At 39.9% G+C, this 23,523-nt stretch overlaps 1 protein-coding gene across 3 annotated transcripts in view; it reads left to right on the top strand.

The window, feature by feature from the left end:
* Positions 1 to 23,234, top strand: part of PPP2R5E (protein phosphatase 2 regulatory subunit B'epsilon) — a 149,856-nt gene extending 126,622 nt beyond the window's left edge. For 2 of the 3 annotated variants that reach the window (XM_030319261.1, XM_030319260.1), the window contains exons 6-14: positions 2,198 to 2,328; positions 2,448 to 2,507; positions 3,490 to 3,598; positions 5,016 to 5,069; positions 5,172 to 5,222; positions 7,019 to 7,138; positions 11,750 to 11,877; positions 13,914 to 14,015; positions 19,017 to 23,234. In XM_030319261.1, coding sequence (XP_030175121.1) covers positions 2,198 to 2,328; positions 2,448 to 2,507; positions 3,490 to 3,598; positions 5,016 to 5,069; positions 5,172 to 5,222; positions 7,019 to 7,138; positions 11,750 to 11,877; positions 13,914 to 14,015; positions 19,017 to 19,116 — 855 coding nt within the window. In that variant the 3' untranslated portion in view covers positions 19,117 to 23,234. The remainder of the gene's footprint in view (positions 1 to 2,197; positions 2,329 to 2,447; positions 2,508 to 3,489; positions 3,599 to 5,015; positions 5,070 to 5,171; positions 5,223 to 7,018; positions 7,139 to 11,749; positions 11,878 to 13,913; positions 14,016 to 19,016) is intronic. The other variant, XM_030319262.1, reaches the window with a different exon arrangement.
* The last annotated feature ends 289 nt before the right edge of the window (positions 23,235 to 23,523 follow it).

Raw genomic sequence — 23,523 nt, 5'->3', positions numbered from 1 at the left:
TCGACTTGCTCGTTGCTTTCCCTGTGGGCTCCCAAGTTTTTCACTAGTGTGTGTGTGCACAGTAACAAGGACAGTTCTTGGCATGTGCGGACATTGATTGGTTGATGGACTGCATGGCTGATGGGGCAGAGAGACGGCAGTTGTCTTAACAGCTTCTATTCTGATGGGCTGCTGGTGAAGGTATGTGCTGTTGAGCCTGCCATGAACGCTCTCCCTCCACTTCAGCCTTCTCATTTCTTCATGGATCTGTCCGGATGTCACTTCCTCCAGAAGCCTTCCCTACCACTCCACTTCTCCCCAGTAGAGTGGATTTGTCTGCTGTGTGTTCATATAGCATCCTAAACCACTTATGCTGCCCGTTCACTGGTATCGCTCATTTAGACTTGGCTTTGTGAAAGCCGATTGTGTCTGTCTTGCTCACCGTTGTATCTCTGACACCTTGCCCAGTGGCTGGCTCTGAATAGGCAGACATATTTATTTGAGGTACTTGATTTTTGAGTGGACAGACAGGTGGACGGGATAGATAGATGGATGACATTGTGTAGCCAAAAATTGCATTTCTGTCCCTGCCCAATTTTGAAGATTCTCCTTCAGTTTGCACTTCCTGCCGTTATTTGAAGGGCCGTTCTTTGTCTGTAATTGTGTCTTTGTTCAACGAAAAGCACCAAGCAAAAGCAGATAATTTATTTGATTACTGCCCACTGAGTTATTCTTCTGCTGTCAGCCTCATGTCTTAATCACCTGAAATCATGCTTACGTGTGTCTTGATAGCTTTTTTGGTAATTAGTGTAGTCTGTGTTCATTTGTATACTGTCAGTATGCTCTTGAGATGTTTTGCTGTAAAGTCAACTTTAGTATAAACTGTGAGTCTTGTTTTATTGTGATGATAATGAATGTATGAGGAACTCTGTAAAATTCAAACCAGTCTTCAAGTTTGTTCTTCAGCTGGAGGAACCTGCCCACTGTCATTTAAAAAAAAAAGAAAGAAAGAAAAAGAAAAGCTTTATTGAAATATAATTCACATACCGTAAAATCCACCCTTTTAAAAAAGTTTCCAACTTAGTGTTGCTTAGTATATTCACCAAGTTGTGTATGCACGACTGCTATATAATCACAGAACGTGTTTTAGCATCCCGCAAAGAAACGCCATACTCCTTAGCGGACATTCTTCATTCTGCTTTCTGTCTCTGTGGATTTGCCTGCTCCTACAGTATGTGGCCCGTGTGTTTGGCTTCTTTCACTTAGCATGATGTTTCAGAGGCTCCTCCGTGTGGTATCAGTACTTCATTCCTTTTTGTGGGCTGAATAATAGTCCACTGTAGCACATTTTGCTCATCCGTGCATTAGTTGATGGCCATTAGGGTTGTTTCCACTTTGCGCTATTGTGAATCATGCCGCTGTGAACGTTCATGTACAGGTTTTGTTGTTGACATAAGTTGATATCTTATCAGGATTCAGTTACTGACTGTAGATTACAAGTGAGTGGAAGTTCAAAGAATGTCATCCATGTATAATAAACATACAGAAATCATAAATGTTCACCTCAGTGAGTGTTTACAAAGTGAGTACACCTGTGTAACAAGAACCAAGCTCTACAAAGAGAACACTGCCAGGATCACTGGGGGCTTTTAGATGTTGGCTTTGGTTTAGGTTGATTCATTTACCTGCATGCTCGGGTAGAGCTGAAGGCTTATCCTAACTGTATATTTGGAACATGAGCTCAGTAGGTAGTTGGTTATAGGAGTGCGGCAGCTGAAATCACAGACTCTAGGGCATCGGTTGTTTGGTTTCAAACCCCAGCTTTGCCATTTATTAGTGTGAGACCGAAGGCAAGTTGCCCAACGATCTCTGAGCCCCAATTTCCTCAACTGTAAAATGGGGATAACACTACTTTATAGGAAGGATTAACATAAGTAGATTGCTTAGAAAGTTGCATGATAATCGTGCTAAGTGCAGTATGTGTGTTACCTCTTACTGTTGTTACGATGATTATTATTGTGTTTATCTCTTCATTAGAATGTCAGCCCCTTGTCTGACTGATTTATCTTTGTATTTCCAAAGACTAGCACTGTGCCTGGCCCATAATAAACTTTTGAGGAAGGAAAGGAGGGAGGGATTTTAAATCATGAGTGGCAGAACTCCTAAATCCTTTCCTGAAACCACTTCTGACTTCTACTCTGTCTTTCATTTACAACAGCTTTTGGAGCTATTTGACAGCGAAGACCCTCGGGAACGGGACTACTTAAAAACAGTCTTACACAGAATTTATGGCAAATTTCTTGGTCTTAGAGCATTTATCCGAAAACAGATTAACAATATTTTTCTAAGGTAAGTGAAGGGTGGGGGGGAGGACGAGTAAAATTGTTGGTTTCATAGAAGTGTTAAGTAAACATCAAATATTTGAACATCATGTACTGACTTTATTCTTTCTTTCCTTTTTAAAAAAGGTTTGTTTATGAAACAGAACACTTCAATGGTGTAGCCGAACTGCTGGAAATATTAGGAAGGTAAGCACATTTTTAGCTAATTGCTAATCTCAGGTGAATAACATTTTGCAAATTAGATTCAAGTGGCACAGGGCAACTCTGACCTAGATCTCTTGCTGTATGTACATCGGGTACTCTAATTTGTGCCTTAGCCTATTTCCCAGCTGACCCTACAAGACGTGATTTCTTGTTCCCCCTTGTTCCACAATTAGGCTTTCCTAATTCTGCCGGAATGACTGAAAGAGCTAACAGTTTGTTCATTGCTACAGAGACAGTACATCTGATTGCAGCCAGGCCAGTTACTCCCAAACACCTTATTCTTTCTTGTTAGTTTCTGGGCTACCTGTCCTTTGCCGTATCTTTTGACCGCAAGTTCAGATAAATTGGAAGGATTGCCTTTTTCACAGGAGCCATGTACCCAGGTGTAGTTCTTGAACAGCTGCTGCCTGGACGAGTGGAATGAATTGGAAAGAGACAGCTGTTGTGTAGGTTTCTACACACAAGGGAGGTTAATGTAACTGGACAATGTGATTACTTAGTCTCTCCCCCTAATAGGAGGAGAAAAAGAAGGTGGAGTCCCGTGGTTTTTTCTGTGATTTCCCCAGGCTGGGCTCTATATCTGTGGTATTCTTGGTCTGAGAAGAAATTCCAGGAATGATGTCTACAAACGGAAAGGGTCATAAGTGAGCAGTTTTAGGGGGAAGGAAAAATAAAGAGTCTTTGATTGAACAGCTTTCTGTTGCTCAGAATCATTTACTCGGTTTAAGAGCATGAGAGCCCATGCTAGGAGATCATCAGCAAATTTTCTTTAATTTCCTTCCTGCTTAAATGTGCTCTTTGAAGTAACTGGGAAATCTTGGATGCCACTGGGGTGGGGTTTAGGTTGTTCTGGACCCAACAGAAACTGATTCCGATTTAACCTGGTCCTTCCATGAACAGGTGGTCTCGGTTTAGCTGGTTGTGATCACGCTGCTAATTCATGTTTCTTTTTTCTTTTTCCTAGTATTATCAATGGCTTTGCTTTACCTCTTAAGGCAGAACACAAACAGTTTCTGGTGAAAGTGTTGATCCCTTTACACACTGTCAGGAGCCTATCACTCTTCCATGCCCAGGTAGAATTTTATGCAAGTTCTTTTGGAAGCAAAATTAAAAGTTTATAAACTCAGTGTTTCTTTGATATTGATATTTCCTTACGTAAACAAACAAACAAACAAAAAAACTCGTTCAAGTATAAAATACTTCCCGAGGAAAATTAAAATGTGTGTTAATGTTTTCTATGCATAAGGGAATCATGGGAGTATTTTTCAAGAGGGAGGAACATCTATTCCGCCATCTCATTTTACAGAGAACTTTAATGACTAGTGCACAAAATTATATATTGAAAATAGAATAAAATATGTGTGTTTTCCAGATTTAGATCTCTGGACTTGCAATCGTTTTTGAGTGTTCTGGAATATTTGATCTCATCCTCATTTGCATCAGCCTGTCACTTGCTCTCTGCCCCCTCTTGTGGTTAATTCACTATTTCCTTCTCACTTTCTCCAGGCAAATAAATACACTCCCAAGTAAACAAATCAATCAGTACTTTCACATCTTTTTATTTTTAGCCTCTATGACTTTAAAAAGCATCCTCTGTCTTGTCCCAAGTCTGGTTTCCATGCTAACACTGCCTTGCGTGGTACGTGTGTCCCTAGGGGACAGATAAATGATGTAGTGGCATTTTAATTTTAGTATTCCAAACCAATGGGAATGTTTTGAGTTTGCATAAAAATGTCACACATTTTTCTGAGCAGTGTTCCTCTTTAAATGTGAAATTCTGTGTTTCGAGGAAAAATTAGTCCATATGTTTCTAATTTAGAACACCATCAAAATGTTGTTTCGCAAGGGTGGATTTCTTGTCCAAAAATCTTTACGAGCCCTTTTACAAATCTTGCCTCTGGTTTTTGAAATCACATTTCATGATCGTGTAAAAGAATTCTTACCTAGCTGGGCTAGCATCAGATGTAAAACTTCACATTTCTCCCGGTTCTAACTGTGGCAGGTACAACCTTTTATCTCTTCATGAAACCGCTTCAGCCTGCATGGGCCACTTTAGGCGGTCAGCAAGAGGTTTAGTAAGTGCCTGCCTTTCGTGTAGGATTCTTCTGGAGTCACAGTAAAACCCCGTGCTGTTGATGTTGGCACAGAGAGAAAGGAAGCCCATGCGATGTAGCTTAGACTGTATGTAGATGAGATACTTTCAGAATATACTGAATGTGATATTTCTGCTTTTCGTTAGCTGGATACTTCATGTCTCAGTATCCTTTTTTTTTTTTAACAAAATTCCCCTGGGGCGTTATTAGTGTCAATCTTTGGCTTGAAAAAGTAGCTTTTTATTTCATTTTATATATATTATATTTTTAGAATGAATTGAACATGAAATTACTAAAACCAGAGTCTAGAAACTTTGTAGGAAGTTTTGATGTATCTTTGAGCCCTTTTGAGTATATAGCATTTCCAATTTTGTCTTTCATTTTTCTGTTTCTCCAGCTGGCATATTGCATAGTACAGTTTCTGGAGAAAGATCCTTCACTCACAGAACCAGTAAGTATTTTTTCCATAATTTCAAAAGACTTCAAAATGACTACTTTTCATAGAGTCTATGTGGACAATTAAGTACCATTGTTTTTCTCCTTTTCATTTTAGGTTATTAGGGGGTTAATGAAATTTTGGCCTAAAACATGTAGTCAAAAAGAGGTAAGTGCTTAATGTCAGCGTGTTAATAACTTACTAAATACTTTGTAGAGTGTCAGGCTCTGAGCCGATAAGTATGTGTAAAAATCCATGATCTCGTCTAATCATTTTATCTCTGTCAGGCAGGTCTGTAAATATTCACATGTTACTAGTTTTAAAATGGAAGCATGGAGAGCTGAAGTAGCCTGCCTGAGTAGACGCTAAGTGGAAGGGAGTGGGTCAGAATCCGCCACCCTGATTCCTGAACCCTGAACTTTTATCACGCTCCGCTCAGTCCCAGGGAAGCCCAAGGCAGGCTCCGGTCACGTGCCCCACTGTCTAGCTTTATCGAAGTCACCTTTCTAGTGGCCACCCTCATGGTGTGGAGGTTTTGGTGTTGCTGTAGATAGGTGCTAAAGCCACCAGCCCAAATACTCCCCATTTTAAAATAGAGTATAGATGGGATCTTACTGTCTACAATTGTAAACTATGTTACAGACCTCTAGTTCCAGCTCTTCAGAAGTGGCCCTGGAAATCCCTGACCTTCAGTCATTTGTACTTTTGCTAAGACCTAACCAGCCATGTGCCCTGTGAGGAGGTTGTAGGGGAGGAAGTCTCGTAGCTTAGCTGTGAGCCTAGCTGGGTGCCAGACCTGCACTCACTCTTCTATAGAAACCATGTGGAAAATGGCCCAGCAGGAAAGGTCATCTGTTAGCTTGACATTTTGGGAGACTTGGGGGAGAACTCCTCTATGTGTCTTGACAAATGGCAAGAGTCAGCTGCCTACTTTGTATTACTTTTAACAGAAATACCCTCCTTTTCAAATCAGTTTCAATTCTCCAAAACCCTACTTTATACAATTTCAGGAAGTCATCTGACTTTTTAATACCTGTTAGACAAAATTAAACTCTACATTGCTGCCCAGATGCACCTCAAGATTTGAAAACGTTGTCATATGTCGTATTTTAATTGCATAGTTAATTTTTTTTAAGGTAATTATTTTTCCGTGCCTAAATGGGTAACTCTTTTTTATTTCTCTGTAAGTTTTCCGTTGTATTTAAAACAGTCGACTGTGCTATTGATTTGGCTCCATTTTGTGATCTAAAAGCTCAGTTTCTTGAGACACATAGTGCCGAGGCTGAGACTCGTTGTGCTTTATGGTGGGCAGTTGTGCGCGCTCACGTGTGTGTGTGTGTGTGTACGTAAGTGTGTGGAGGCGTGGAGATGGGCTCAGTGCGTGCTAATGGGATTAAAATGGTACCTGCATGTGGGTGAACCTGCTCATTTGTGTCTCTCCGTCTCTGTTAACTGGTGAAGCCTACGGGAGCACCTAGCACGTAGCAGGGGCTGAAACACTTAGCAGATACCTGCATGCGTCACTGTGGACCTTTGTTCATCATGCAGGAGGACCGCTTTTCCCACTGTTTGAAAAATAAGAGTAGGGAGGCAGATGCTAGCCAGGTGAGAGCAAAAGAGGGGAGAGCCCCAGGGACATTGCTGTTTCCCAAGGGCCCTGCCGTCACATGTAAGTGTCCCCCCCCCCCCCCCCTTTCTGGGTTAGATGTAGCACGTAGAGGAATTTTTCCAAAGTAAATGGAATCATATTTTCAAAGCTATAGGGACTTTGCTTTTCATAAGTACCCTCTGGTGAATTCTTTATGAAGTGAACATCTAACGTAAGACAATGGCCTAATTTTTTCCTGTTTGGTTTTATGTGTAAATTTTTCTTAAAACATTACAAACTCTCATGACTCCTCATCATTCATTTGGATTTTTTAACGAAGTACCTGAGGTTTTTTGCGTTTTGTATGTACTTACAGGTCATGTTCCTTGGGGAGCTGGAAGAAATATTGGATGTGATCGAACCCTCCCAGTTTGTTAAAATCCAAGAACCTTTGTTTAAACAAATTGCCAAATGTGTATCTAGCCCCCATTTTCAGGTTAGTAATAGAGGATGAGCCAGAGTGGCCTGTGCAACATATGTTGTTTGGTAAAATTTTATTTGTATTGAAAGAAATGTAATGGACACTAGCTACCTGTTGTTTTTTATTTGCTATTTTCTCCTATGATAATAATTTTAATAATGACCTCCTCTATGTTGAACACCTGTAATAGGACAGCCACCATGATGATGCTTTCTGTCTAGTGACTTCAGTGTTCATGATCACTCTGCAAGGAGAGCATTACGAGTTTTACAGATGTGAACACTGAAGTTCGAAGTGGTAAAGTAATTTGTCTCCAGTAAAATGGCTGAGTAAGGGGTGGACTGGTAGGGTTCCTGCAGAGTGTAAGAGAGAATGCGAAATAAAGCTTAAGAGACAGAACACACACAATCTGTACTGTGCTAGATGCTTTACATGCATTCTTTGTAAACTTCAAATTATCCTACGGGGCTCTCCCCACCTCCTCACCCTCCCTGCCTGCTGTGTTCTAGAAGAAAAAATTGAAATTCAGAGAATGATTTGCTCAAGGCCCCGAGTTCATAAGGAGGTGAGTCCCTTCAGTGTAGCTTCTTGTGAACGTTGGTGACCTTCCCGTGGCACCAGTCTGCCTCCTTGTGGCCACTCTGGGGGAATCACAGGGAAGCGAACCCAGCCACCTTTTCCTCAACTGGGCCTATTGCCGCAGTGCTGCAGAACCCACACGAGAGGGAAGGGGGTGACCTGGAGCGAAAACATGTTAGGTTTTATGCCCTTTCACTGTTTCACCAAGGTCCAAATCACAGACCTTGAAGATTAACTGTTTAGGTGCTGCCTGTTGACCGGAACAGATTGTTCAGATTGTAGCTGGTAGCACAGAATCACACACTGTTAACATGGTGGACTCGATGGTGAACTTTTCCCCTGAGCTGTCAGTATCCTGAGTAGGTAGGAGACAATTGGCTGTAGTTGTCGTTTTAATTTTTGACCCAAAGACATGTTAGTATGTTAAGGCAATGATCTTGTGACAGTCTAACGATTATACCACAAAGCCAACCCAGAGGAAAAAAAAGTGGAAGCCATTTATATGAACCGTTACGTTGCATTCAGATGATACAACACATGTCCAGATAAACAGACCAAAACACAATTGGAGGATACTGTGTCGGTGTTTGCATATTACATATGGCCTGAGTGCTCAGGCTTCTGGATTGTCTAACTTACTTTTCAGTTTTCATCAGGACGTTTGACATTGTGGAAAGCAAGGACCAGAACCGACTGACACTCTCTCTCTCTCTCCCTTTTTTCTTTTTTTCTCCCCCCCCGCCCCAAATGTCTTTTAAGATCACCAGGGAGCCTTAAATGATGCTCAGAAGCTTTAGAAAGGAGACCGTGTCTAGTCAGCTACTGCTATGTCCATTCAGGCTTCTGTAACAAAGTACCACAAACTGGGTGGCTAATGAACAGGAGAAATTTATTTCTATGTTTCTGGAGGCTGGACGTGTGAGATCAGGGTACCGGCGCAGTTGAGTGAGGCTTCTCTTGGAGTTGCAGATTTCTTGTATCCTTACTGATCAGTGCTGTTGTATAAGCACTAACCCCATTCATGAGGGCTCCATTCTTACAACATTAAGTACCTTTCAAAGGCCCCCTGTACTCATACCATCGTCTTTGGGGGTTAGGATCTCAACATAGGAGTTTTGTGGGGACACAGGCATTCAGATCACAGGAGGCTTCTATAACAAAACACCACAGACCATGTGGCTTAAACCACAGAAATGTATTTCTCACAGTGTGGAGGCTGGAAGTCTGAGATCAGAGTGTCGGCCTGGCCTGCTTCTGGTGAGGGCTCCCTTTCTGGCCTGCAGATGGCTGGCTGCCTTCTTGCTGTGTCCTCACATGGCCTTTCTTTGGTGTGTGTGTGAGGAGAGAGAAGATCTCTCTCTTCCTCCTCTTAAGACCACCAAGCCTATTGGATTAGGACCCCGCCCTTATGACTTCTTTTAACCTTAAGTACTTCCTAAAAGTCCTGTCTCCAAATACACCCACAGTGAGGGTTAGAGCTTCAACATATGAATTTGGCCGGGGCGGGGGAGGCAGTGTAGTCCATAGCAGAAAGAAAAAATAATTCAAAATTATTTGACAGAAGTAAGACTTTGAACTAAAGAAAGAAGGACAGTAAAGAGGTTCTTTTTTTGTTTTTTTTTTTTTTTTTTGTTTTATTTTTAAAATGTTTATTTATTTTGAGATAGAGTGCGCACTTGCACACGAGCTGGGGAGGGGCAGAGAGAGAGAGAGAGAGAGACAGAATTCCAAGCGGGCTCCGTGCTGTCAGCGCAGAGTCCGACTCAGGGCTCGATCTCACAAACCATGAGATCATGGCCTGAGCTGAAACCAAGAGCCGGACGTTTAACAAACCGAGACACCCAGGTGCCCCAAAGAGGTTCTTATTTATTCATTTCCTAAGTGTTCCTTGGTGTATCCAGCAAACATTTTTCAAGCGCCACTGTGTGTAGTCACGTGCCTTTCACTACTTGCCCACCGTGTGGCTTGGAGGTCAAACGGCTCCCACTAGAGACCACTCCATGTGCAAGGAGGACCGTGGGTCCCAGGAAACTAGTGGTTCTGTCCTAGTGTTAGACATGCTAATTTTTGCTTTGCATAAGCATTGCCTTTCCTCTTTAAGGGGCTTTGCTGGATACTGACTTTCTGTAAGTGATTTTGCATAGTAACACATACATCCATTAAAATACTTGTTAGCATTAAGTAGCAGGTAAACATTAGACTTGTAATTGGATGTAGGAAAATCCTAGGTTTCTCCTTCTGTACCAGCATCCTCTGGTGGGCTCTTCAAAAGTTCTTCCCTTTGGTTGTAAGTTTCAGAGCAGCCTCAACCCCGTTCCTCCTCTTGTCCTTGGCTCTGCCTGCCTCAGCCACGCCTTATGCTTCACGGTTTCTAGACCCATCATCCATGTTAGCACTTCTGCCGTCCTTTCCTGTGATTCCCTCCGCCTGGAATGCCTTATCCTTCTTTGCTTCATCCTTCAGAGCCCCATTTAGATGCTACCGCCTGTGTTACATTGCTGCTACTCCTCCTCTCCCCTCAGGTCATCCAGATTGTTCATTCCACTCTTTCCTCGGGCTCTTTGTTTCTTCTTTATCGGTACAGCGTCTGTCACGGGTTACATAGGATAGGCCCGTAGATCCCCCCTTCCCCTGCTGGCATATGAGCTCCAAGGGGATAACAGAGTAAAGAAGTTAAGAGCAGGGACTCTGGAACCTGCCACTTGCTAGCCATGCGGATTTGAGGCAATGGCTTATATACTCTGGGCTCTATTTTCCTCATTTGCAAAATGGAGATGATGGCGCTTGTGCCATTGTGAGGTCATGAGGATTCAATAAGGTCGTGTGTGTGTGAAACACGTAGCACGGTGCCTGGCATGTACTAAACATTCAATAATGACTGTCTTCTTTGTACTCTCAGGGTCTAGTGCCTCATGAGGCCCGGGATTTTTTTTTTGAAGCAAGTTGAATAATGTAAATGGAAAGGCTTAATTTCTCAGAGTCTATTGGTGGGTACATCTTGTACCATTTCATTAAATTATTAAATTTAAATTTAATGTAAATTTAATCCATTAAATTAGAATGTAATTTTTTAATCCCTCTGAATGAAAGAAGCCACTCTTTTTTTCTTTTTCTCCAACTCTAAAAAGCACCCTTGTCAAAGATTTTAGCCTTTTTGAGATTTGGGGTTTGGTTATTCTTATTTTAGGTTCCTTTTGAGATTGTTTAGGTTATTTTTTTTACCTTCCTTTGAATTCATAGAGTCCATTGGCTAGCATGGTGGTCAGAGAAAAGGGACCTGACATAGCAAGCAGGAGTCTGCACAGCCAGTGTCCCTAAGTCCAGGAACTGAGTGACTTTCTCTTGGCTGATGCAGTTCAAAGGAGGGGACCAGAAATAAACTGTGGAAAGAGTGTGGTCATGAGCCTGGAGTCCCAGTGCTCACCATTTGCTGGCAATGTGAGCTTGCCAGATTGTTAGCCTCTCTGAGACTCAGTGTCTCCATCTCTGCAAGGAGCACACGACCTTACTCCTCGGACGGTGGCAAGGATGGGACGTCCTGTGTGCAGTGTTGGCACAGTGGCTGGGCCAGGGGACGAGCTGAGCAAATGTGACTGGCCTGTGGGGACGGGTAGCTGGGTGTTTCTCAGCAGCTGGTGGCCAAATGTCAGCCACGTGCCGGGCCCTGGGGTTGGTCTGAAGTGTGTAGGATGAAAGAAGGGAGCCAGAAGAGAGTTGAAGAGTTGAGGAAGGCAGTGTGCATTAGAGAGGAAAGGTGTTTGGAGTGTTGGGAGGGAAGATGTGAGCTCAGATGAAATGGGCAGTATTGAAGGAGAATACAGAGAAATAATAGGTAGGGAAACTTTTTTCCTTCCCCTAATTGATGAACCTTTTGGGAACTCTCTAAAAGATTTGAAATCCACAACAATGTAAAGTGTGATTAATACTTAATTTCACATTTGATTGAATGATATAGTCTTAAAATATTTTTGTTTGGAGAGATTTTAATTTTGTTTTATCTGTCTTTTTTGCTCTCTTAATATTTTCTTTTTCTTTTCCTTTTTAAAGGTGGCGGAAAGGGCACTGTATTATTGGAATAATGAATACATCATGAGTTTGATAGAAGAAAACTCGAATGTCATCCTTCCCATCATGTTTTCCAGTCTTTATAGGATTTCAAAAGAACATTGGAATCCGTAGGTTTTCAGTTTCTCCCCTCTTCTTCCTATTCTCCCTCCTCGCCCTGCCCTCTCTCCCTCCCTCTTTCTCTTTTGCTTAATAAAGTCTTGCCATGTGCCAGATGCTGTGCCTGTTGGTGAAGACAGATATGTGAAAACTCCTGTCTTTTAGAAATTCACTAACTGGTTGGGGAGACCCACAAGTAAACATATTTTATAAAACAGTGTTTTTTAAGAGCAGTTACATTAAAATCTCTGCTTCCATGAGGGGCTCCTGACTTGTCTGTGAATGTAGCAGAGCTTTTTGGGGGGTGGTCTAAAGTGAGAGGAGAGGGTTGCTGACATTGACGAGGGGGTAATGCTCAAAAGGATTCTTAAAGCAATGTGGCAGGTGGATGGGACGGGGAAGCCCTTTCATAGTGAGTCTCATCATCACATTAAAAGGCACAAACACATAAAAAGCACCTGTCAGGTTCTGAAACCTGTAAGTTTGGGAGGGCTAAATTACCAGGTCTTTTGGGGAGGTGGCTAGAAGATGGGGTGAAAAGGGAGAGTTCACCTCCCTCCCCACATGAACCTTCACCAGTGGATGATAAGGAAATACTAAGGAGTCCTAAGGAGGAAAGTGCTTTGAATTGATTTGCATTTTAGCACGATCCATTTCTTAAAAACCCAAGTCTGTCATTACAAATATTCTCTAGGAAGACAAGTTTAAAATCACTGAAGGATATGTTTAACATCTAGTCCTATGAAGGTTAAAGCATTCTGTATTTGAATGGCTTTACATGTGTCTCTGGAATAGAAAGAAAATTTAGTGTGGTATATGATATTAGTAAGATGTAATTAAGTATATTCCTAGTATGCGTTTAGAAGTTTTGCATACAACTGTAAAATATCACATTTCTTATTTTTGAAATTTGCCAAATTTTGTTATTAAAACTCATAAAAATAAAGAACTGGTAAATAATTCTCATTATGCAGGTAGTCTCTTGGGGACGTAGAGAGTGGTTTTGGCAAGTGTCTGTAGCTGCTCAGTGCACTGTATCTGGCTCTTGTCCATCACTATCCATTGTATGTGAGAAGGTCATTTCCCTCAACAGAAGGGAGCTTAAGTTTTCCTTTTAATAGGCACAGGGCAGAACGACACAGCAGGTACATTTATGTTTTGGAAGCCTCAAACCCACGGTTTTTTTGACCTATGGCCTGACTTCTACCAGTGCCTTCTTCAGTGGTGTTGGTAGCAGATTTGTTGCAAAACAGAAGTAATGGGCATTTTTGCAAAGGGCAGTGCTGTTTAGACTCTAGCTGAAGATATCGAGCCCGTCATGGGCATATAGTCCTGAAGATGTCAAGAGCTTATTCTTCCACTTGATGAATCTATGTGCCGCCATTTTGGCCATTTAGCTATGTTCCACAGCTAATGGCAGCCATCACCAGCTTGCCGGTCACCTCAGCGACACATGTGTTGGGTTGGTGAGGGAACTTAGCAGGAGTGAATGGACTGAACCAGATCACAACTAGAAACTCAACTCATTAAACTGCCCAACTTACAGGGGTTCGGTATCCTGTCTTTGAATATGAATAACATACTATTTGTTTCCATGAGAACAGCTTTTGATTTTGATGAATTATTATATTATCACTTTAAAAATAAATTCTGTGCAAATTCTGGTCTCTAAGGTTAGTCCTACCACAGGTGCTCCTTTTTAGGGTGAAGTTGCTTTATTTTTATTCTTGCCTTTGTATTAAATGAAGTTAACAAGTGCCCACAGACAAGTCTATTCTGGGTACCAATAATTAGAAGGGCAGAATTAGATTTTTCTTTCTCTAATCCTGCCAACCCCTCCGAAAGATATCTTGCCCGGAACAGTGAAGAATGGAACTCTCTTGGTGTGGAAATGAACTGTAGGTCGTTTCTAGTTGTGGCAACTGAAAAGGGATGAGATTTTGCATACAAGGAGCTCGTTCAGACACAGGTTCCGCTCTCCCTCTTTCCAAGCAGCTCCCATTATGTAAGACTAACCAACGTGTTCTCTTGTCTCTGTGCTTCCCAGGGCTATCGTGGCGCTAGTGTATAATGTGTTGAAGGCATTTATGGAGATGAACAGCACCATGTTTGATGAGCTGACAGCCACATACAAGTCAGATCGTCAGCGGTAACTTTTTAAAGCTTTTTTGTCAGCTGTGCACAAAACTGTTGAGTTCTCTCCTGCTCTTTGCCGCAGTGCCTGCCCGATGCACCCGAAATCATAAGCAACACACTTTTATTTCTTTCTGTTCACTTTTGCATGCTCATTTGCTGGTCTTTATTGGTGTGCCACTAGGGAGCAAAGGGTCAGTTTGAGAAAGGCTGCTTTCCTCCTTCCCTTCAGTCATGTGTCTCTTCTGCCTCAGAGTTAAGGGCCTGGCATGTAACTGGTATTTCGGGCCCATTTAAGGAATCCATCAGGTAGTTTGCCATCCGGTTCACTCCCATTCTGGACTTATCTGAGCTAGAATTGGGCAGATCTTGTATACTTCACTCCAGCAAGAGGGTGCGGCACACATTTTTGTTTAGCTTTTTGGCCCAGAACTTACTTTCTGCTCTAGAACACAACAAATTCATTAGGACGTAAAGGACAGTGAAAAGAACATGGAGGTGAAGAGTCTGGTATTATACAAATTTTGAAATGTTTGCGACCAAAGGGAGCAAAACCAGTTGAATTCTTTACATAATGCTTAGGCTTAGTAAGCCCTTCTTGATTTCATTTATATGTGATTTTTTTCAACTTCATTATTTCTTGTTCACATGTCCGACTTTCTAAAAGAGTTTTCTTGGTCCGTTTGGTTTGCTCTAACAAAATACCACATACGGGGTTTTTTTTTTTTTTTTTTTTTTTTTTTTTTTTTTTTTTATGGGTAGCTTATAAACAATAGAAATGTATTTCTCTGAGTTCTGGAGGCAGGAAGCCAAGATTATGGTGCCAGCATGGTAGATAAGGGCCCTCATTTCTGATTCATAGCCAGCACCTTCTCACTGTGTCTTCACATGATAGAAGGGACAGAGAATCTCTGTGGGATCTTTTTTACAAGGTCACTAATACCTTTCATGAGGGCCCCACCTTCATGACCTAACCTTCTCCCCAGAGGCTAGCTACTGAACCCATCACCTTTGAAGGTGAGGATCTCAACCTAAGAATTTTGGGCAGGATGGGATGCAAATATTCAGACCTTGACATCGATATACTTGGAGAACTTGAGGAAGGTCTAGAGAGCTTGTTAGTAGTTGGGCTTCTGGTTTCGCTTTGATCCAGAAGCAAATGTCAGCTTTGTATAGTATGGACTTTGTATACTATGGACTTTAGAAGATCCCAGGGGTGTGTACGAGCATTCAGACCCAAGACCTTGCTGAACCTCCTGAACAGAGCTATGTGTGGTTCCCTTGCTTCTTTGCTTTGCCTGATTTTGCATGTGTTACTTACATTTTACTGATAAAAAGAGCAATGAGGGGAAAGGTTTGGTGGCGGGGCAGAGGACTATCATAGTGATTTTTTTAAAAAAATTACCAGAATGTGGTTATATTGAAAAGCAAATTTAATTATGGAATATGGCAAGTGGTTTACCTGTAGGCAGAAGAGGCTGGGGTATTTTATACAATATTGGGATAAATATCACTTATGGGATATGTTGTGCCGTACTTGTAATTTAAGGAACTTTCAATTTAACTGTTTACAGTTGTAAATTATTACGTTTATAACCCTCCTTGGCTCAAACTCTTAAAGTCTTTATTTAAAAGTGTTATTTAAGTAGAGGAAATAAAGGGCACATTCTCATACTGTGGCGTACCATTAAAGAGTGTGTTTTACATAATGTCCTTTTCTTTTATAGCAACTGAAAACCCGTAATTATTATCCTCTTTCAATAAGGATGAAAGAAAAATCTGTAGAATCCCATTAAGAGAAATAAAGACCTTATTTCTAAAATATTCAAATTGAATTAAATTAATTCATATGTATTGAATTTTGGTAGCTTATCATTTAAACTAAATAGACCAAATCCTTGAAAAGGATACCTATTGACCAAGGGGCCCAGGAATAGACTTGGTGAAGTTGATTCTGAAGATCTGGTGTATTAGAGTGACTTACCATGAGCAGACTTTAAAAAAAAAAAAAAAAAAAATTTTAACCTTTATTTGTTTTTGAGAGAGAAAGACAGAGCAAGAGTGGGAAAGGGGCAGAGAGAGAGAGGGAGGCACAGAATCTGAAACCGGCTCCAGGCTCTGAGCTGTCAGCAGAGAGCCCGATGTGAGGCTCGAACTCGGAAACGGCAAGATCGTGACCTGAGCCGAAGTCGGTCGCTTAACCAGGCGCCCCCGGACTTTTTTTAATGAAAGAAGGACTTTTTTAAAGTAAGGGTAATGTTTTGTTAAACGATCAGTAGAAGATTGTACTGAATAGATGGAAACGTTGGCTGCTCCCTGGATGTGAGACTAGGGAAAGGGAAGAAAGAGATTTATTTGCTACTATTAGAGAAGAGCTAAATGGAAGAGTTTATTTCTGGATGGCACCAAGTTTAAGTGTTTCAGTTTAGATAAATTTTTTAAGTATTACACATCTGGAAATGGTGAGTGGAAGAAATAACTAGCATTGTTATATGCATATGCTAACATTAGTGCGATGTGAAATTGAAATTGGAAGAGAATTGACAGTAATCCTAGCATGACAGTATGGTTAAGCTTTAAAATTCCCACCTACAGAGAGAGAAAAAAGTAGGAAAGAATGGAATGACAGTAAACTACATCAGAAATATTTAGAATATTTGAAGGTAAAGTTGTCAGTATAAAAGATGTATAATAAGTCAGCATAAAACTCATCTGGAAGAAAGCTCCACAGGACAAATTGTATTGAATGCCATAAAACTTTTATTTTTTTAACGTTTATTTATTTATTTTTGAGAGACCAAGAGAAAGTGTGAGCAGGGGAGGGGCAGAGAGAGAGGGAGACACAGAATCCAAAGTAGGCTCCGGCTCTGAGCTGCAGTACAGAGCCTGACCCGGGGCTCAAACCCATGAACCGTGAGATTGTGACCTAAGCCAAAGTTGGATGCTTAACCGACTGAGCCACCCAGGCGCCCCAGCCATAAAACTCTTGATCACAGATGTGAATGAAATGCTTCAGGAACAAGATGATGGGTGTTTTAATGATGTCAGCACTTAATTTAAAGTTCAAATTAGGACAGTGTGAACCTAACATATGTTTAACCTGTGTTTTAGTCAGAGAAAGTTCCTGGGACCCCCGGGTGGCCCATGGTTTTGTGGGTTCCAGCCCTGCGTTGGGCTCTGTGCACCGAACCTGAGGAGCCTAATAGGAATTCTTTCTCTCTCTCTGTCTCTCTCTGTCTCTGTCTCTCTCTCTCTCTCTCTCTCTCTCTCTCTCTCTCTGCCCCTCTTCTGCTCACACACACTCTCTCAAATAAATAAATAATTTAAAAATTAAAAAGTTCCTAAACCCTTGCTTAACACCTTTTTCCCCTTCCAAATGAAAAGGCATCAGTGTTCTATGGTAACATTTATTTAGACCTAATATTATTCCTAAACCTTACTGAAAAACCAAAAATGATTAATTTACCAAACAGCTTACTTACAGTTAAGAATTTGGAATTCATGATTGGAGGATCATCTAATCTAGTCTCTATTGCCCTGCAGATATAATTCTTAGAGTCAAAATTACCGGATAGAGACCTGTTGGAAAAATTGTTATGCCCATTGGAATTCATATTGTGCAGATTGTATTTGAAACAGCTGACACTAGTCATAGTATAAAGGCCTAAATTATCAAAATATTAATTATGAAATGATAATATTAATTATTATACTACAGAATCAAATATTTCCTCCAGACTAGTGGAATGAGAATATAAAATTAAGTACTTCTAGAGATTGGGGTTAATTTGTATGGCTGTAGATATCAAATACTTTTTTAAAACTTGGGGATGACATTAAAAAATATGAGGCATTGGAATTATATACAGCTTTCACTTAACCTGTGTGGATTTCCCTGAGTGCATACTGTACTGTAACTGAGGTTAAGGCCTGGCTAGCTAAGGTGGCACAGGGACCATATCCCCATGGCTGAGATGGCAGGGCCCCCATTTTCAGGAAGGATCAGATTCACAACTCTTACCTGAGTCTGCTGTTTACTGGTTCATCACAGTATGAGAAAGCTAGGGATAGCAGTGGATTATTTTTAATAAATGGGAATGTACTTAATTTATGGTATAGTCCTACATTCCTTGATTTTGTATTTTCTATCTGGTTGATGTTAAAATTAACATCCTTTCTTTTATCAAAATACGGTGATATAAAAGGTCCTTGGCAAAAAAAAATTTGTTGACCCTATTTTGGACGTCCAGTTTTTTAGTAAAATTTATCAAATTTACCAGTCAAATTGGTATTGAGCCAAATTTGAAGGCTTGGAACATTAAAAATTTGATTCATGATACTGTCAACGAAGTTCCTTCCAGATCGTTACAACTCAAGTCACAAAAGAAAGAACATTTTATTTGGTTGTATATATAGGTATAGAATAAGTTAATAACATGGATTTTGTGGTTGATTAATACTTGCAAGAACAAGATTCTGCTAAAGGATTTACTACACATGGTGTAGGGAAAATAGATAATAATAAAGGGAAAGTATATTTTCTTGACCTACTACTTTCTCTGCATCAGTATCATCCCTAGCATTCCTTTTGAGAAACTCTTTGGAGGCAAAGAGAAAATTAGATTTTAACTAGGTCCCCAATAAAAATCGCTTAATGCGTCTTTGGATCTTTAAGATAATGGATACATAGAAGTGACCTCTATTTTTGTTTCTTGGTCATTTTGAAGTTAACTTTCATTGTTAGGCTAAGTAAAAATGAATATTAATTTGAAGTCTTAAAATAGTCTTGTCATCTCTTGCTCAGTACATTAATACAACGTTTCTGTGTATGTAAGTATGAAGAAAAAAAAAAAAAAGCAAGAGAAAAACCGAAATGAAGAAATACCCACAAGCTTAATACCAAACTTTTCAAAGACTACTTCTGAAATATACATGGGGGAAGAGTAGGGGCAGTTACGGTTAGGTAATCTTTTCCGACTTTCCTAGTTGTTTACCTTGTATTCTGTTTTCTCCCCAGTGAGAAAAAGAAAGAAAAGGAACGTGAAGAATTGTGGAAAAAACTGGAGGATCTGGAATTAAAGAGAGGTCTTAGACGTGATGGCATAATTCCAACTTAACAGAAATAACGACAGCAGCATCACTAACCTGTGGAGTCACACATTTATGTAGTAGAAGATGGGAGGAACAGTTTTCTGTATTGTGCACCTTTGCAGTAGATTTCACATTTGTTTCATTATTACAACAGCACTGTATATACCTGTCTCTAAGTAAAGGAAAAAAAAAAAAAAGGACTTCAGTCCAAAGTTTGGACAGTAGATGGACTTCTCAGAACTTTGCAAACATAATCATTGTTCTAACCCTCTTTAAAAAAAAAAAAAAACACAAAAAAACAAAAAACAGTCTTCAGAGATCTGTTGATGAAATTGCTATGTTAAAATTCTATTATCAGGAGTTCCTTATTTATCCTTAGCAGAGAGTATAAAACAATTTTCAAATGTGAACAATCTTAAATTTAGCTTGTCTTTCTGCTAAGCTGTTAAATGTATTTATAGTAATGGAAGAAAAAAAAACCTGTCATTTCCTTATCAGTTTGTATAACATCCTCCTCTGGATAACTTGACTGTAATTTAACATCTTTTCCTTTTGCACATCTTCATGAGTTGAATGTCCGTGTGGAAGGGGGCCATGAATTGTGAAGGTCCCTGGTAAAAGTTTTGTTTACTGGAGTGAACATCTTTCCAGTAACCAGGTAGTCCTGGTACTCCTTTAGTTTTAAAATTAGGAGTAAAAGAGAAGAGGTGATAAACATAGTAGGGAAGGGAATTTTGGGTTCATGCATCCAGTTTATGGTGGATCCAAATCAATGTCTTGAATCCTTTGAAAACAGGTACTGGGACATCATAGGCTTCAGTACCTGACCAGTATTAGTTGCATCCATCATTGAACACACATACCAGAGATGTTTGAGAAATGTCAGAAAACATCCTTTTGGACCATTTTGTAATAAGAAAGACAAACACTAACAGTACAACCATGAGATTGATCACCAGGATTGTGAATCTAATTGGGAAGAGAGTTGAGCAACAGCTTGGACTGTTTGGAGTTGTTGCCTTACTTTTTAATATGTATTATAAAGTATTCCAGCAAAAGAGGATGTAGCCTCTGGAAAAAACAAACATATTACAGTGTTTTTTGTAGATTCTCGTTCTATATCTCATCATAGCGCCAGCCCTGTTTTTAGCCAGAAAGGATTCAGGATAAACATTATTATGCATTCTGAATTGGATGCGTATTCCTAACTACTGTATTTGTTACCAAAAGTGGTTCTACAAATGCTACTGAAAAAAAAAAATCTGGAAATCCCTAATGTCCTGAGTATTAATAATAAAGTTTAAAAATGCTTTTATATCAAAGGTGCATTGTGACCAAATTGTTTAAGAAAAAAACAAAAACAAAATTTAGGGCTGTATTATAGACCTATACCTATTGGCTCTCTGCTTTGTATTTAAAAGAGGAATCTTATTACATCTTGGGGAGATAAGATGCTGATGAAATTGTGTCCAGTAATGTACTTAACCTGATGCGGTTGCATTATTATGTACTGAAGATACGTGTTTTGGAATTTATTTTCAGGATGCTTTGCTTGTTATGGACGTGGCAGCAGGAGTTGATAATCCTAAACCTTCACCTCCAGCAGTATTCGTGGCATAGGGCTGATTCTGTGTTCATGTATTGAATTGTGATAGTAGCAAACATGAACATATGAAATGTTGTTGCTCTTATAGAAATATAATATCAATATGGACTTGTATATTTTCTTCCTTCCACTTAAATATAAAGTAGAATATGCAGTTTTAATCGTTTCCAAGAAAAAAAGGAAAATAAAAGCGCTGACCTTTCTCCCCTATTAAGTGTTTCAGGATTATCAGGTCACAGTTTGTGCGTAAAAAAAGTCTGCTAATTATGGATATTGTCATCTCGGTAACTTTGTAAAACAAAAACAAAACTTGGCTATGTTAATTCTGAAAAAGAAACAGCAGTAAAAGAGTCATATGCAACACCCAACACAACATGGTTTAATTGAATGAAGATTTTTTTTTTTTTTTTTAAAGAACATTAATGGGGATTCAATGTAAAGCTGGCAGAGGCTGCTGAAATGAAACAACTTACTTTAAAAGTGCTGGAGCAAAGGTGCAAGTTCACACACTAAAGATAAAAAATAAATTTGTAACAAATCATCTCCTTTAGCTCTTTTGATTTGAGCCCCGTTAGTTTTGAGTCTGCATTTCATTTGTTTTTGACAGTATAAACTTGTTTGCCATTAATTCATCTTTTTAGATAGAGGACGTTTAAAATCCCTGGTTCATGAACTCTCTGCCCATTACAACGAAATGCAGTCATTTGCGATGAGAAAAACGAGGATCCTGTCGTGCACCTCTCCCTGCCTCCGAGCAAAGGTGAGGACTGCACAGATACCCTTGATGTTAAATCTGGACGTTGACCATTCCAAACTGAGAAGAACAAAGCCGAATTTTAGACATATGTACAGAAGCAATTATAAATTTATGTCTAAAATGTATAGGGCAACTTCTGAGAAGAAACGCTGTCTTTCCTTTTTTAAACCGAAAGTGACAATGTGACATCTGTCATGTTGTGTCCGGTGGCGCAGAGTAACCGAGGTGACCTGACTGTTGCACTCTGTGACATAGTTAAGGCCGTACTTGCTGCATTCACAGCAGCCCCCTCTCTCTGTCCTTTCCCACATTTCTGCTGTTGTTGCAGCCTGACTTAATTGTGACAAATGCATCTTTGTGTTCTATTTTGTTGGCTTCATAATTTCCAGAACTATATATAAATATATTTTTTAAATAGCAAATATTGTAGTTAGTGAGTGACGATCACTCCAGCCTCATCCCTACCATATTGGTTTCAGGGATAGGATAAAGAGTGTCTTTGGAAGAAAAAACAAAAAACAAAAAAACAAAAAACGAAATCAAACCAAACCCTGTGGTTTTAGAATGATGCCGAGGTCTTAGGCTGTGGGCCTAGAACAACCATGTGAGTGAACTGACCCATCTCATACTTTGAATCAAGCATGCATTCCTTTTCTCGTTGTGCAAGTGGTCCCCAGTTGTTTCCCTCCCGTGTTGCGTTTTTGTTCCTTTAAACTTTATTATATTTTGCTCTCCCTGACATCTGACTGTTTTTTATAAAAAATAAAATAAAATAAAAAATAAAAAAAGTAAGAAATAACTAATACCCTCGATGCCGCTGGATACTCACAAGCAGGGTTATGCTCCTTCATCTTGGGCTTGCTTGCCTAAATGGAAGGGTTTAATTTATTTTGTACCTCCTTCTATGCGTGGGACAGTCCAGGAAAGAGCCAGGAATTGCTTGTAATTGCACCTGCTATACAGAAATGTATAGCCCTAGGCTCAATCACACTATGGAAAGAAAAAAAAAAAAGTATATTTAGAGCTTTAAAAGCTTTTTTATTTTTTTGTGGGGATCGGGGGGTGGGAAAGGGAAGATGTATGGATGTTACTGGCATTTTTAAGTCTTCAGAGTTTTTCTGTGTTTTTTTTTTCCCCCTTCTGTTTTGTCCTTTGCCTTTAATTAGGTGCACTGAGCTGGCCCAGGAAATGAAGAGATTCTCTCTTTTGATGCTGTTACCAATGTTATCACAAAGTTGTGTCACCTGTAGCAAAAAGGTGGCACCAGACATGATCAGTGGTGTTTTATTTGCACATCAATATTTTTATTTTTATATTCTGGCTCAGCTGCTTCTCTGAGTGAAGTTAAGGAGTGACCCACAAAGGATTTTTGTAGTAGGCATATTGGCAATGTGTTTTATATTTCTCAGTATTTAATTTTGAAAATCTAAAAGGATTGTGCATCTTGAGAGAAAGTTGAGCAAATTTTGATCTAGTGGAATGTTAATTTGTGCTGCTTCCTGTGCACGATAGCAGCAGTAATCTCTCTCTTGGAAATAAACATCCCAGTTTATGATGTCTATGAATATAGGTTTCCTTTTCTTCCCTTCCTCCTTCCCACCCTTCCCCCCGCCCCACCCTGCCTCCTTCCTGCCTTCCTTCCCTTCTACCTTCTCCGTTCCCTCCCTTCCTTCTCTTTCTTTACTTTTTTTTTTTTTTTTGAAATCACTTATTGTAAATAAGTTGTAATCCAGACCTCATGTATCAATGGGGAACTTTCAAATATAAACATTACCAATACATTTTCTGGTTGTTGTCTGATTTTTGATTGAGGTCTCGTGAGAATGACATATCCATTGGTTTTCGTTTGAAAATTGCGCTTTAGCCTCATCAATCTTTTGGTATTGTAGTATTCTATTGTTTTAGCAGGAGAGGGCAGCAAAAGTTTATGTTCTCTGTTAGAAATGCCGTGGTTCGTATTGGTTTTCAATTTAATTGTGGTGTGTGTGTGTGTGTGTGTGTGTGTGTGTGTTTAAAACAGCATCTGTTTGTCGGCAGAGAGTAAAAAGGAAACATTTTTGATATGAAAAG

This window comes from Lynx canadensis, chromosome B3 (assembly GCF_007474595.2).
Source record: "Lynx canadensis isolate LIC74 chromosome B3, mLynCan4.pri.v2, whole genome shotgun sequence".
Classification (NCBI taxonomy): Eukaryota; Metazoa; Chordata; class Mammalia; order Carnivora; family Felidae; genus Lynx; species Lynx canadensis.
Note: the sequence above shows the minus strand (reverse complement) of the source record. Positions and strands in the feature narration are given on the sequence as shown.